The sequence below is a fragment of the Drosophila grimshawi genome, unplaced genomic scaffold, assembly GCF_018153295.1.
Source record: "Drosophila grimshawi isolate 15287-2541.00 unplaced genomic scaffold, ASM1815329v1 contig_848, whole genome shotgun sequence".
Classification (NCBI taxonomy): Eukaryota; Metazoa; Arthropoda; class Insecta; order Diptera; family Drosophilidae; genus Drosophila; species Drosophila grimshawi.
Window position 1 is genome coordinate 11,159,676 of NW_025063692.1, and position 15,325 is coordinate 11,175,000.

At 40.0% G+C, this 15,325-nt stretch overlaps 4 protein-coding genes across 6 annotated transcripts; 2 read left to right on the top strand and 2 right to left on the bottom strand.

Moving 5' to 3' along the window:
* Positions 1-441: 441 nt before the first annotated feature.
* LOC6566071 (cell cycle control protein 50A) lies at positions 442-3,270 on the bottom strand. 3 transcript variants are annotated; one of them, XM_032738647.1, is made up of 6 exons: positions 3,031-3,270; positions 2,208-2,476; positions 1,948-2,140; positions 1,549-1,884; positions 1,320-1,485; positions 442-1,035 (listed from the first exon to the last, which is right to left on the bottom strand). In XM_032738647.1, exons 1-6 carry the CDS (start codon positions 3,089-3,091, stop codon positions 987-989), a joined length of 1,074 nt encoding a protein of 357 aa, XP_032594538.1. In that variant the 5' UTR covers positions 3,092-3,270; the 3' UTR covers positions 442-986. The 3 variants fall into 3 exon arrangements, with proteins under 3 accessions (XP_032594538.1, XP_032594539.1, XP_032594540.1); XM_032738648.2 differs by having other exon boundaries at positions 442-1,032; positions 3,031-3,188; XM_032738649.2 differs by having other exon boundaries at positions 442-647; positions 3,031-3,169.
* A 483-nt stretch (positions 3,271-3,753) lies between these two features.
* On the top strand, positions 3,754-8,666 carry LOC116805620 (protein DDI1 homolog 2). The gene is made up of 4 exons (XM_032738644.1): positions 3,754-4,291; positions 5,559-6,096; positions 6,659-6,944; positions 7,597-8,666. Exons 1-4 carry the CDS (start codon positions 4,051-4,053, stop codon positions 8,041-8,043), a joined length of 1,512 nt encoding a protein of 503 aa, XP_032594535.1. The 5' UTR covers positions 3,754-4,050; the 3' UTR covers positions 8,044-8,666.
* A 433-nt stretch (positions 8,667-9,099) lies between these two features.
* LOC116806336 (eukaryotic translation initiation factor 2 subunit 1) lies at positions 9,100-10,328 on the bottom strand. The gene is made up of 2 exons (XM_043216169.1): positions 9,559-10,328; positions 9,100-9,501 (listed from the first exon to the last, which is right to left on the bottom strand). Exons 1-2 carry the CDS (start codon positions 10,251-10,253, stop codon positions 9,171-9,173), a joined length of 1,026 nt encoding a protein of 341 aa, XP_043072104.1. The 5' UTR covers positions 10,254-10,328; the 3' UTR covers positions 9,100-9,170.
* Positions 10,329-10,882: 554 nt separating this feature from the next.
* LOC6571660 (eukaryotic translation initiation factor 4H) lies at positions 10,883-14,096 on the top strand. The gene is given in 6 exon segments (XM_043216170.1): positions 10,883-10,957; positions 11,754-12,059; positions 12,143-12,417; positions 13,480-13,487; positions 13,489-13,720; positions 13,844-14,096. Coding segments are annotated over 6 exon segments (1,020 nt in total). The 5' UTR covers positions 10,883-10,925; the 3' UTR covers positions 14,011-14,096.
* Positions 14,097-15,325: the final 1,229 nt, after the last annotated feature.

A 15,325-nucleotide genomic window follows, 5' to 3' on the forward strand; every position in this document is an offset into this window, starting at 1 on the left:
TCACTCACACACACACACACACACAAACACATACACACTCATATATAAACAAAAAAGAAAGGAAGAAAACATAAAACAAAACAAATAGTGCATACAGCAAATGTTAATTACGCTTACGAATTAATTATTGCGATTGCGAACATACCTTTTACTTGTAAAATTATTTTAAGGTTTATGTATGTAATTGGAAACTAGTTTAAAACAAATAAAAAATAAGCATTAATGCAACAAGTGCATATGCATATGAATTGAATACCTTAAACGATTTGCATTTTATTTATTCGACATTTGAAAAGTTTTGAAGCGCGCCCAAGTTGCGATAACACTTGCGATGCGACACAATCGATACATGTCGATTGTCCAGCGCTACTGCAAGAATGCAAGTTGGAAGCTTAGTCCAGCCCCCCCACCCATTTTGATTGCAAAAAATAAACGGCTTCGTTTTCTGTGTGTAGCTCAATTCGTATTTGCACAGTTTATTAGTAAAATATCAATGCACATTTATAATTTTTTTTTTTGTTTAGCGCCAGTCTAATGCGGTTGCAATACTAGACTGATTTGTTATTGGCAGGCGGAGTGGCTCAGGCACACAAATCGAACTTTTGATTATTGAACTCTGCTATTTGGTCTGTGATTTTGTTTATGAGCTGTGTATTATAAAACGATTCAAAAGTTACGATAACAAACATCACATATATAATTGGTTGCAAAAACATTGCAATGAAAATAAGATAAAGCAAACAATTACAAAATGATAATAAGAGAACAGTGAACAGCCTGTCGTACAATGTTATCAAAGCTAATAGAAACTAATTGTGTATTCTAATACAAGGCGTTACATAAATACATACATATTATAATTTATGCCTTAAAAAGATATTACAACTAATTAATGGTGCAAGCGCGATTCGCAGATAGAACTTTTCCACAAAAAAAAAACAAAGAAAGGAGCAAACACTATCAATTTAAATCCATTTCCATTTTCTCTAGGAGTACTGTGTGTGTGGATTAACGCTCATCATTTCCATGTTGCTGCTGTATGTACCAGAAAGAGGACATAAAAGAAAGAGTGTGAGAGAGAGAGAGAGAGAGAGAGAGAGAGAGAGAGAGAGAGAGAGAGAGAACGTGTGTGAGAGAGAGATGAAGTATAATCATTAGTTATATATTTGACAATGAACAAGCTTTCTGTAATCATAGCTGACGCTGATATGTTTACTTATCGCGCACCAAATGATTGCTAAACTGGACAACGATAACGATAATGATGCGAATATGGGGGAACGGGAGTGGAAGTGGGAGCGGTCAGAGCGTCAACCTACCTACGACTGCAGCGCAGATGAATGAAGAGCAGCGCCAGTCCAAGCGTAACACAAATGCCACCCACAACGATATAGGCAATGCCCAGGAAGGGATTCTTTCCGCCCAGCACAGATGTGGTCGATAGAATCATGCGTTTGGTGCCATCAAACGAGACCACGGGATACTCTAAAACAATAACATCAATTTGTACATATTGTTGCTATGCATATCTATCTACATGGTACTCACTGTACTCTACATTCAACGTGTATTCACCGGCCTTGAGGCCACGTGAAAAGCTATTATTTGTTTGATCCAAGCGACGGTATAGCTTCCGAAAACTGGGCAGGGCAGCGGTGCGCATCCAAACGATTAGATCCTCGTTCTGGAAGCCATTGTTTTCCTCATTCGTTGGATCCAGTTCACTTAGGTTTTTCTGCCAGAAAATTGGCTTCTCAAATGCGGCTAGCGCTTCTCTTAAGTTACCTTCAGGATTACGGAACTTGACGCGCTTATCCGATGGCCATGCAATGCCCGTATTCAATAATTTAATTTCCGAGCTGCCTTGGCTCAGTGTGAGTGTGTCTGCAATCATAAACACACAAATATGAATAACAAAGAGTGTAATTTATATATGTATACTACTACCATTGAAAAGGGAATTGGCAATGGCGCCACATGGCGCTATGGGTTTGTCATTGTCCGCGTAGGCAAATGGGGTGCAATCCGAGCTAGGCGTTAGCGACAGGTGACCCAACAGCTGCTCGTCATCCCGTGATTTTACATAGCGTCGATGGTTCTGATAGTAATTGGTCAGGCCATAGTACATGTAAACATCGCCCTGCGTAAAACAACAAACAAAATGCGTGTTATTCCTATTACAAACACTTGCATATTTTGATACTTGCATTAAAGTCTTCAGTTAGATTAAAGTTAATCTTGCACAAACACTGTCCGCCCGTTGTGGCTTCCAAAAACTCGGCACAAGTCTTATTATTGCCCACCTGCATGCACCTGGTGTAGTCGATGATGAGCTCATTGGATGAATTGGAGAAATGCAGCAGGACCACCCCAATGGGAATGAAGAGCACACCGATCACAAAGAACGTGGGGAGAACTGTTCTTGCTGTCAACACGGGCTGCCAGGCGGGAAGGCGCTGTTGCTTGAACGCTGAATCTGTTCAACACAAACAAAAAGGGAATAAATAACCTATTTTGTATTGTAGTTTAAGAAGTGATTCATGGCTTTAGCTGCGGCTGCGTGTCAAAGGTTCTCCGCCCCAAAATATCGATCACATTTGTACATATTGGCTTGTTGGCAATTCCGTCATCATTTCAAGTGAAAACCAACTCTTTTTTTTGTTCGAAAAGGCATAAACATAAAGCAGTGTGTGTGTGTGTGTGTGTGAAACATGCAAAACAATTAAATAGTTTTGTTTAAAAGCATAAGTAGCATTTAGACAGAGGTAAACATGTTGTTAAATGCCACACGTAACATATTTTGTGGGCATATTAGAAAAATGATTTACTACAAGATTATCAAAAAATGTTAAGCTTTTTCAATGGCAGCTTTAAAAGTTATTAGTATTAGTCACTTTTTCATTTGTTATCAATAACACACACAACACACACGCACACTCATATATCACTTGAGCAGGGCCGAATTGAATCGACAACTTGTTACTTGAGTGTAGGTGTCCGTCTTATATGTAAAATGCACACAATTTTCACCTGAAGGTCGTTTCGACTTTGGGGCTGCGTTTTCCTCGTTTCCCACATTCTGCGTCGACATGGCGCTTTCAGTTTAAAACAGTGCAAATGACCGATGCGTCAAATGTTAAGGATAACGGGGTCGTAACTAGACCACTCGTCGCAATTTTGCTTCGCCAAATACGTAAATAATACAAGAAATTTCGCGTTTCAGAGCTGCTTATCGATATATGCATATCGATAAAAGCAAATAAAAATAAATACCAAAATTGCTGCATATAAATATATTAGCACTAGCCTAATATCGAATATAAATGTAATACTTTTCAGGGAAAAACGTTATAATTGAAAGGTTAGAAGAAAAAAAAAAAACAAATGAAGTACTCATTAAAAGCAACGTCAAATTGCGCATTTACATTATTCGTATTGGCAAGTCAAAATATTCCATATAAATTGTATATCGATGCATCGGCTTATGGTTAATTAGAGTCTGAAAGTTGACTCTGGAAAACATGTTGCGTATTTATTTTGTTTTATTTATTTGTATTTGATTTTAGATTAAAATTGAATGTTGCATACCATTTTGGCTAACTAGCCAGTATACCTGTCCCTGCACAGAAGGAGAAAAAGAGAAGAGAATATCATCGCATGCATTAGCATATATCGCAGCACATATCTAGCGGCAGCGTTCCGTCAAAACAACAAAGCATAGTCAAAAAAAAAAAAAAAACGAATGAACGCAAAAGAAACGTGAAAAGAAGAAACCGACGACGAACTACAAAATTCAAACGCATTTATTAATTTGCGCTGTACTGGAAACGTGTGTTTTTGCGACAGCCGCAAAATAAGCAGTACTCTTTTTGCTCAGGGAACCCATACACTGTGCTCACAACTTCAACTTTAATTCAAATTTATTGTACCCTCGGCAAGGGTTCTACAAAAAACAAAAAAAAAAAAAAGAAGAAAAACACTGTAATTGATAATTGTTGAGAGAATAACGCCGCCGCCGACGCTGCTAACGCTGCCGCAACTGCCACCGCGATGAAAATCACCGTGACGACCACCGATGATAAGATTTTCTGTATAGATGTCGCCGAAGATTTGGAGCTAGAAGTGCTAAAGACAATATGTGCCAACGAAATTGGCGCCGAGGTCAGCCTAATAATGGTGCTCTTCAATGGCCGCGAGCTGACCAACGACAAGCAGACGCTGAAGGATTTCGGTATGCGCGATAGCGACTGCATTGTGCTGGAGCGTCGACGTTTAACCTCCAATCGCACAGGTGAGTGATAGGCACACCCCCTACTACTAACGCCCGCCCGCCCATCCATCACTCGCATTGGTTTACAAGATGCGCGCGTCGTGCTAACTGCTAAGTGGGTCATTGCACCCGCTCTAGGCCGCTGCTCCTGGCCAGCGGTGTGCAATATTAAAAACAGAAGTGTGCTGCATAGTAAAAATAAAAATATGTTGTTTCTTTCTTTGCATATTACTCAGTCTCCGTGTATACGAAAAATGTGTTGCTGTGTTTTTTCCACATTCCAAAGCTATGCAGAATACATAAAAAAGTAAATGGAAACACACACACACACAAAAAACAATTACATACACACATATACAGGCATGTGCATATGCAAATGTTGATCTGATTTTGATAATTCAGCTGTTATCGATATGCGCATAGCATAGAGGTAATCGTATCCATGCACACTGCTGCACATGATTCAGGTGATGACCCCATGCGCGATTGGCCTAGAGGCTAACATATAGAAAATACGTATAAATATATATACATATATATACATATATACAGGTATATATATATATATATATATACAGGCAGCCATTCTGTTGTATACCCTTGTGGCGAGTATTATGATTTTGTCGTGCAGCTCGTAACGGAAGGGGACAAATTTTCTACTCCATGGAGTAACCATGTTGATCTTGATCAGCATCATTAGCCGCTTCGTCTGGGGTCAGATCGGAGCACAATGTCATCAGATTAACTAACTCCGGTTAGTTGCTCCGAGGGTATTTAGGATCTATGACAGGCTTTTCAATTGTTCTCAATTAGCTTCAAAATGTGTACGGCAATTTCTCAATTCATTTTATTTACGATTTGCTTTTTAATTATTCGAATTTATGAAATGGTCATGTGCCAGTGTGGCCAGTGTGCATTGTCCGAATTGTTCATTGTTTCCACAGATGCATATATATATAAATATATATATTGGTTTGGTTTTTGAGCGTAGGCGCACGCAAATTGCCATCGCTTTTAATTTCCAGTCGCTTTCTGCGTTATTATAATTATATATACATATATGTATATATTTTTTTATTTACTTTGTACGTGGTACCTGAAGTGGGTGTCATACATATATTGCATGTAGCATGAATATGCATTTTTTGCTATTCTTTGTTCTTGTTTTTCTTGTAGATAGATTAAATGAATGTCTACAATGAACTTTATGCCCGATATAAGTAAATCTTTAATTACAAATAGAATTTATTTAATTGCTGTTGTTATTTAACTGTTTAATTGAACGCAGGTTTAGGTGGCAACAATCCATCGATTAGTCATCTGGACTTTAGCAGCATCGCTGTGCCCGGTGCGAGCACATCGAGCGGCAGTCCGTCAACACAACAAAACGCTGGCAGTGGCAGTGGTACGCCTGGTTCGGTTAATATGCAGCAGCAGTTGCAGCAGTATCTGGAACAGCTGCAGCAACCGTTCGCCGACATACCACTGACAGATGAGTTCAATGTGAACTGGGACGATGATCCGGCGCTGGTGCGTCAAATGTTCTTGGCTAGCCCAGAGACGCTGGCGCGGCTCCGACAATACAATACCAAACTAGCCGAAGCCCTCGACTCGGGCAATACGGAGGCATTTGCAAAGGTGCTCCGCGAGCAAATTAGTGATCGGAAGCGTCGCAAGGAGCAGCATCAGCGTATGCTCAATGCGGATCCGTTCAATGAGGCCACTCAGCGACTAATTGCCGAGCAGATCAGGGAGAAGAACATTCAGGACAATATGGCAGCAGCCATTGAATACAATCCAGAAATCTTTGGCACTGTCACAATGCTGTAAGTATTTATTATTATCTTGTCACATTCAGTAGTAAACAAGAGAGAACGTTGAAGTCGGGCGTAACCGACGGCGAAATACTTTGATACCATAACTAAAACCAGCTAATAACAGGTAGCAAAGAACAGGTTGGGTGTAGCCAGGAAATACTGTCCAAATTTGCATTTGAAGAAGAGTTTACCAGTTATCGTCCTCCCAAGTTTAGTAACTGTAGCTCTTAAATTTTGAGAGATATGCGCTTTTATCGGTTTTGGAGGCGTGCAATAAACCTTTCAAATTTGGTGACTAGCTTTCAAAATGTGTGAGATATATTGTTTTTATCGATTTACAGTAACAGCTGTATCGGTTTGGGGAGGCAGAGTGCGCGTAGCCATCCAATTTTTCTTTTTATCGATTTCTGAAGGGAGTTACCAGTAACCCACTTCCAAAAGCTTACAAATTGGGGAAGGCATTTCATATTTCTAGGGTCAAAGTGCGCAGGGAGAACCAATATACTATGATATACCTTCGGTATCAAAGGTTAAATACGTATTGATCACAATTTGGATGCCATTAATACAGCTACATCAACTGCAAGGTGAATGGGACACCTGTGAAGGCGTTCGTCGACTCTGGTGCACAGACGACCATCATGAGCAAGGAGTGCGCGGAACGATGCAATGTGAATCGGCTTCTCGATACCCGCTGGAACGGCATTGCCAAGGGTGTTGGCACACAGCCCATTCTTGGACGCGTTCACATGGTCCAGCTGCAGATTGATAATGATTATTTAACGTCCAGTTTTACGGTGTTGGGCCAGCAGCCCATGGACATGCTATTGGGCCTGGACATGCTCAAGCGGCATCAGGTGAGTCAAAAAAAATCACAAATATAATAATAATAATGAAATTCTCTTGTCTGAGATTGAGATCAGCCAGTAGTGAATTATATACTTACACAACTGGACACAGAAATAGGTGCGAAGACAATAATTAGTGTATTTTCTTTGTAATTTCTTGCTCAAAATAAAATAAATAAATAGAACTAGTTGCGTGTTGCATGAAATGAAGAAAACTTGTATTTATCGATTGATTTGGTTAGCAAAATGAGTCGATGACATCACTGCAGTTGTCGTTGTGAGGAGAGAAGAATTGTGCGTAGGCTCCAAGATCAAGGAACAAAAAATGGGTAAACGAAGGAAACTTCATCAGAATCAATAACTGCTTAGTTAGTGCAAAGTTAGCTAGCAGAATATCCAGTAAAGTTCGGGGATCAGAGGGTGCCAAAAGAAATGACACAATATTTTCCAGAATGATGAAAATCAAATAAATAAATTGACGATGTTAAAAGCAACGTTTGTAATCGAAATGAAATTAAAAACAAGCATTGCATCCAGAAAGTTATTGTCCTCGCACCCACTTTACTGCTCTGGTGTGTATGATCCTAAAGATCTCATCTAGAAATACTCTTGTAGCTATACAATTTGCAATTGTTATACACGAATATCGTTTTGATTGCAGTGCCTTATTGACTTGCAACGAAATCTGTTGATCATTGGCACCACAGGCACCTCAACGCCATTTTTACCGGAGAGCGAGCTGCCGCCATGCGCCCGCCTCACCCGGAATCCGGAGGAAAACGAACGTCAGGCAATTGCCCAGGCAATTGAGCAGAGCAAACGTGAAAGCGGTGAAGCCAGCACCAGCGGCAGCAGCAGCAGCACCACCACCACCACTGGCACTGGCACCGGCAGTACCGGCAATGTTGGCTTTAATGTAAATAATATGAACGCTATACAGCCGCTGGATCGTTTTACGGAACAGGATGTGAGTGACCTGATGGAATTGGGCTATCCGCGCAGCGATGTGCTCACTGTACTAAGACTGTGCAATGGCAACAAGGCGATCGCCAGCTCAATGCTATTTAGCAGCCGCAATGCAGCCGCTGGCAGTGGCGGGCTCAGCTGAACGCTGGAACGCTCCGTGTTGCTGCTACTGCTGCTGCTCCGTCACTGCTCTGGGATCAATCAAATCAACCATCATTTTGCAATAATAAGAGAAGTCAACACCACCACCACAACCACGATCACGACCACCACCACAACGATGTCAGTATCAATATCAAGGCAATTTTCGAAATATGCTCGACTTTAACAAAATTTACAGTATTTGTTTAGACCAATTTTAAATACAATATTTTGTTTACCTATTGCCTTGTGCAATAATTAATTGATCGATTGATCGTCGAGAATTTTCAGCTTTAAACTCACCTCAATCCGTTAATATCTTTGTGTTCTTGTTTTTGGTTTAACACAAAATTAATTAATTCGAAACTTGATATCAATCTGTATAAAACAATGCCACTGGATTGAAAAATAGCCGCAGCAACGAAAAACCGAATTGGGTAAACTTTATACACACGCATCTAATATTAATTATACACATTATATACACACATCTAAGTGTATATATATATATATACAAATGTATATTCATTTATACAATTTGAGATAGTATTGAGACTTAACACTATGTAATTAAGTACGAAAGTGAAATGGTTAAATAAAATGAGTATTGTTTTTGGATTGGAATTGAATGAAAAGCTTTTCGAACAATTGTGGATAAATCAACTTTCAGCTATGCAGTCCCATTTCATTTAATATGTGTCTTCGATCTTGCTCACCTATCAAATATACCAGAAATAAGCAGTTTTTTGCCAGAGCCTATTGCAAATTCAAGTATAAGGATTCTTTTTCTTTCTTTTTTTGTGGTTGTTGAACAATTTCCTTTTTAATTTTATTAAATATGTATTATTGGATTATGCTTCAATGACATCGTTATTACAGTTTTTGTCGCCAATGATTGATTGATTGATTTAACTAGTCACTTAAGATTTTCCTCTGTTCTATTGTTTTTATCTTTCTTCACACACACACACATACACACACACACACACTCCTCCCCCGTGTGCGTATACAATATATATAAATATATATATATTTATATACATATACATGTATAATGTACATTTTGATTGCTAGATGTTGTTGCTGTTGTTGTTGTTGCTGTAGGCTGAGGGTGAACTGATGTTGCTTCTACTCTTCGTCATCGTCTTCGTCGTCGTCATCTTCAGTGGGACGCGAGGCGTTTTTGTGATTGAACTCCTTCTCGGGATCAAACTGCATACCCTCCTGATCGGCGGCATCCTCCTCATCATCATCGCCAGCCACTTGAGCGTTCTCTGCCTCGGCGCGCTCCAGGCGACGTGCCAAATCGGCCTCATCGATGGCCGTAACCAGTTTGGGTGCCATTATCACTTTGAATTCGCCCTCGAACTCGATAATCTTGGCGCGTATACTCTCAATGGCCACCTCCAGAGCCTTTAGCCCATCTGTCTTCTTTGTGGTGGATGTGGTCATCACATAGCTGTATGCATACATATATAAATATATCTATATGTAATTGAATTTGAATTGAACTTACAGTGGCGGCGCTATCAGATTGATGCGTATGGGCAGTTCCTCGGTGCTCAGCTCGAGTCCTTTGCTGAGCGACGCTTTGACGGCATCGATGCCCTCGTAGCCATAGCACGAGCACTCGATATCGGCGCGTATTTTCACCGTGGGCGAGACCAGTTTGCGTTTAATATTGCTCAGCAGCACTTCCTTCGTCTCCGCATCCAGGTTGCATTCATCGAACACTGACGGATCTGTCACCGATTGCTTAAAGATGTCGTACGCAACCGTTTTGCTATTGTATTTCTTTTCAAAATACCAGGCGGTCTTCTGGTAGAGTTCCTCCAACTTCTCGCTGCTGTCGTAGCCCAAAATGTCGGCAACATGACGCAACAATGAGTTGATTGCCTTCGCCTTAGCAAATCGCTCCGTGCACTTCTCGACATCCTCGGGGGAAACGCGACGCTTGGATAGATCAATGTAGCCCTTCTCCTTATCCACACGGATGACAACAACCGGTTCTGTTTTGCCCACACGTATCAATTTGTTAATGGAACGTATGCGACGACGCGACAACTCCGACAGCAAAATCATGCCCTCAATGCAGTTGTACTCCAGCAAATGGACGTAAGCGCCCATTTCGGCTATTGAGAGCACGTTCACCATGACGACATCTTCAATTTCCGGATATTTTTCGTTGTAGTATCTCGAGGTTAGTGCCATTTTGCTTGTCCACTTTTATTTTGGAAATTATGTTTGTGGCAAAACGTAAACTGAAAAGAAATTGCAGCAAAAAAAACGTGTACAATTCTGCCGAAACAAGGCGTAAGAAGAAGCTAGCTAGCGGCCAACAGAGTTGGTCAACGAAGCATTGAATGAGTGTCTCGGGCGGCGAATTCGCATCGATCTATCGATAGTCAATGTGCAGCCAGCTTTTCAGCAAGGCTACCGCAGCAAATAAAATGATTTCCGTTAATTGCTTAAATCGAATCAATAAATTCGTATCGTATTGCATAATTTGTATTATTTAAATCCGCATTTAATGCAAACAATCGATAGGCCTATGATGTTGTCATTCTGCGGCTTTAGTGTTGATTAATGCCAAGTACACATTCGGCGAATTGGTAAGTGTTGCTCATGGCTACATCTGGGTTTTATTGTTGGCTACGAGATTCGTCTTTGATTTCGACATATGCGGAAATATTTATGCAATTTTAATTCATTTTTATGTTGACAGTCCCTTAGCATTTAGTATATGACAATTTCAGTGGATGGGTGTACTCCCTTGAGCCGCCAATATTTGGTGTGTACACACTGGAGAGCGTGCACACGGCGACAAACTTGGTAGTCAGTCTGTGGATTGCAGCGAATTCGCTCATTTGAAAAAAATAAAACATGGCTGGAAGAGGTGGTTATGAACACGCTAGGTAAATATTATTAAATAATTTAATAACTGTGCGGGTCAGCTCGACGAAAATGTGTGAAATCGATGGAAGTGCAATCGCAGCATCTGTCCCACAACAACTCGAAATGTGCTCCAATGTAAAATAATGCACGCGGTTTAAGCAAAAGTCAACCAACACGCACACACAAACACACTCACACACACACACACACGCGCGGAACACAAACACACAAAACCCTAAAAATGTACATGCATGCATACGTGCGTGTGACTGTGAGTGTGTGTGTTTGCAAGTGTGCGTGTTTTTTTTTCTCCTATATTTCTTTTTCTTTGCTATTTTTTTTCGGGCAATTTGATGCGCTGTCGCCGACGACGTTGCTGGCGACGCTGACGTCGGCGGTATGCGATTTGCCTTTGGCGCATCATTAACTATGAAAACAGCGCCAGCGCTGCCAATGGGCGGCTCGACGCGGAGTTCTGCACACAGCTCCTTTTTTTTTCTGTGCTATTTTTTATTTATTTTTTTTTGCCGCAAATATTTAAAAAGCGCGCGCTTTTTTGTTGTTTTTATTGCAACTGTTGTCTGCTTAAGACGCCGCTCCGCTTTTGTTATTGTTGATGTGTGCTTGTTGTTTGAGCGGCAACTGTTTTTGTTTTGTGTTTTTTTCTCTATTTTTTTTTTGCGTCGAGTGCGTTTGGCTCCGGTTCGCAGACACGTGCGTTTAAATCACAGCCGGGCCGGCGAATGCTGCATTGTTGTTGTTTGTATTTTGGCCACTAATTTAGTTATTTTCGTATTTCTATTTGACTTATTTTAGAGGTGGATTTGGAGGCGAACGGCATGTGAAGCAATTGCCGACGGAACCGCCATTTATTGCGTACGTGGGCAACTTGCCGCAGGGTCTCGTCCAGGGCGATGTTATGAAAATATTTAACGATTTCGAAGTGAAGAATGTGCGCCTGGTCAAGGATCGGGACACGGACATGTTCAAGGGCTTCTGTTACGTGGAGTTCGAGACGCTCGACAATTTGGAGCGTGCACTCGAGTGCGATGGTCGCATTAAACTCGATGATCTTTCGGCCCCGCTCCGCATAGATATTGCTGATCGTAGGAAAAATGAACGGTAAATATAACTCTCTCTCTCACTCGCTCTCTGTATCTCTCTCTCTCTCTAATTGTGTATGTGTGCATTTTGTTTGTTTTTAGCCCTGGCGGCGGCGGCATTGGCGGCGGTGGTGGCAACGGCGGCGGCATGACCCGAGATGGCAACCGCGATGGCTTCCAGAAGCGCGGACCACCCCGCCAGGGCGGCACGAGTCAATCGTATAGCCGAGGCGGTCCCGGCACCGGCGGCGGTCGCGAGGCCGGCGGCGGCTCTGGTAATCGCGGCGATAGTAGAGGTTCGTACAATGATAATTATGGTGGTCACAGTGATAGAAGTCGTGGCGTCGCCATCTCCGGCATGAATAGAGGATACAATGGTAAAGCATTTTTATCTGCCACGCAAGTGCAACAACCTCTTACTACAAAACTTCAGCAACACGTAGTAGATGCATCTTTGTAGTTCGTGCCCCAAAAAATTCGTACCAAAAAACAAAATCGAAAATATAAAAAAAAAGCAAATAAAAAACTGTAGTTGATTGCAAATTCGCCAAATTCGCATGGACAAAAAAAGAAAAACAAAAAGAAAAAAAAGTAAACCTGAAAAGAACAAATAATTCGCGTGCCCTTAAAGCGGCCAGCATCTGCCACATCTTTGATTAATATTAAGACGCCTTTCGAACTTCATTTGCCACACTTCTTTTTGCCGATTTTCAGTTTCATGTTGAAATTTTCCCCTAATCTCGTTTATTTTCGCATTCGCTCGTAACTGATGAGATCTTGCATTTAATTCGATTTTGATTTCTGTTGTATTCTATTTTGAAGCACTTTCGAGCAAATCACAGTTGATAATCCCATCGAATTTTGGTCATCATTAGACATATTAAATATATAATGTTTTACAAACAAACCGAGATCATTTTCGAACTACAATCACCCAACATATCTTCGAGTGTCCACTGCATTTCTCTTTCTTTAATTAAAATTCTTTTGTTATTGTAAATATGATTTTTAATATTTTTTTGTTTTGTTTTTGGGTTTGTTTTTCTTTGGGTTTCTTTTATGCCGGAGCGGTTTATTTGATTATCGTCAATTATTGTTCGATATTTATTTACATATGCACCACTTCAACATATATACATGTATATATAAGTAATGATCTAGATATTTAAGGTTTTAGTTGACTTGAAATGCATTTTGTAGCACGCTTCACTGGGCCCGCATGATGCCCCATTCAAAAGTTAAAACTATGCCGTACAAAAGTCCTTTGCCACATATAATGCCTACTAATAAATAAACATATAATATTATATATATATATATATATACCTTTATATATATAATAAAATATATACATACGCACATATGTATGTACATATAGTTATCGCATATATATATATATATGATATATGTATGATTCACAATATGGAATATTTTTGCAGATCGCCCGGGCAAATCGCGGCCGTTACGGCAATTTCAATAATGACGAACGATTCGAACGCAATCAGGATCGTGACCGTGGTCAGCGCGAGGGCAGCTATGGCAATCAGTCGCGCGACGGCGATCGCTACAACAACTTCAGCCGGCATCGGGACCGCGAGCGTACCCACTACAATCCCAACCAGCAGCACTCGCAGCAGCCGGAACGACCCAGCGGCGGTGGCGTTGCAATGGGTGCTATCGGTAACAAACAATTCAATAATTATCCAACATTCCAACCATCCAATCATCCATCCATCCATCCATATGCCAATCGAAAGCAGATGCTAAAGCTAATCAATTTCATATCGATATTGTTGTTTGCAGATGATACGGAGCGGCCACGACTGCAGCTTAAGCCACGTACCATTGCGGCGCCCATCAATGCGGTGGCTGAAACCAAACAATCGGCCTCAATTTTTGGCAATGCCAAGCCGCGCGAGGAGAAGCTCAAGGACCTACAACAGGATATCGATCACAATGGCGATAATTAGGCCGTATTTTGGTGTCTTTCATATGCCCAAACGATATTTAAAACTAAACAAAACTTAACAAAAAAAAGATAAAAGATAAAAGAAACAGAAACAAAAACAAGAACAGATAAAAAACAATCGTGAAAAGAGAAGAGAGAACAGTAAATGAAAATTTAAATGATAGGGGCATATATCATTTGTGTGTGACAGAATAAAAGAGAGAAAGAAACAGAAACAGAGAGAGAGAGAAAGAGCGAAAGAGAGAGAGAGAGAGAGCGAGAGCGAGCGGCATGCATATACATACATATATGAGAAGAAGACGGAGGTGGAGAAGGAGGAGGTGGAGGAGAAGACGGCAGAAACCAGAAGAAAAAGCAAAACATAATTAATAACACCTACGCTATATATATATATACATATATATATATATATATCTATATATATATATCTCTATATATATATATATATCTATATATATATGTGTATATAAATGTGTGTGTATATATATACTTTATACAAAAAGCTATGTACTATGCATACATAATAATACATATATATAACATTTCGGCTGTCAGCCGACTCAACAAAGCATAATAAACAAACCTAAACAAACAAAAAAAAGAACAACAAACAACAAACAACAAACAACAACAACAACAACACCAATCAGCAAATAAACGAAAATTAGGAAATGTTTTTTATACTCCCCCCCCCAATGAATAATGTTGCGAAAAGGAGCAAAACTAATAACAACAACAGCAGGAACAACACCAACAACAACAACAACAACCACAATAACAACAACCCCAACAACAAAAGCATAAACAACAACAACAACAAACAACAACAATGGAAAGTCTTTAAATGTTAGTCTGTAAGAAGCGGTTACGCTAGAGCCGTGCATGTAGCTATGCTATATACGTATAGACCATATGTGTATGTGCGCGCTGCTATTTGTTAGTTAAGTAATGCATATACAAACCAACAAAAACGTTCTACCATTTAAGTAAAAACAAAACAAACAAAAAAACAAAGCAAAAAAAAAAAAACGACAAAAAAAAACAAACTAAAATTTGACAAGCGTTCAGCGTTAGCAGGCAGGCAGTTTATACAGTTTATATAGCAAAAATACAAGAAAATACTAAAAAAGCGAAAAATCCTAAACAAAAAATAAAAAAAAAAACAAAAACAAAAAAAACGCATTGAAAATATAAAACACCAACTACGTACGTATTATACAAAAAAAAGAAGGAACTATAACAAAGCAAACAAAAACTTTGCATATATATATATATATATATATATATATATATATATACAACAAATTATAAATAAA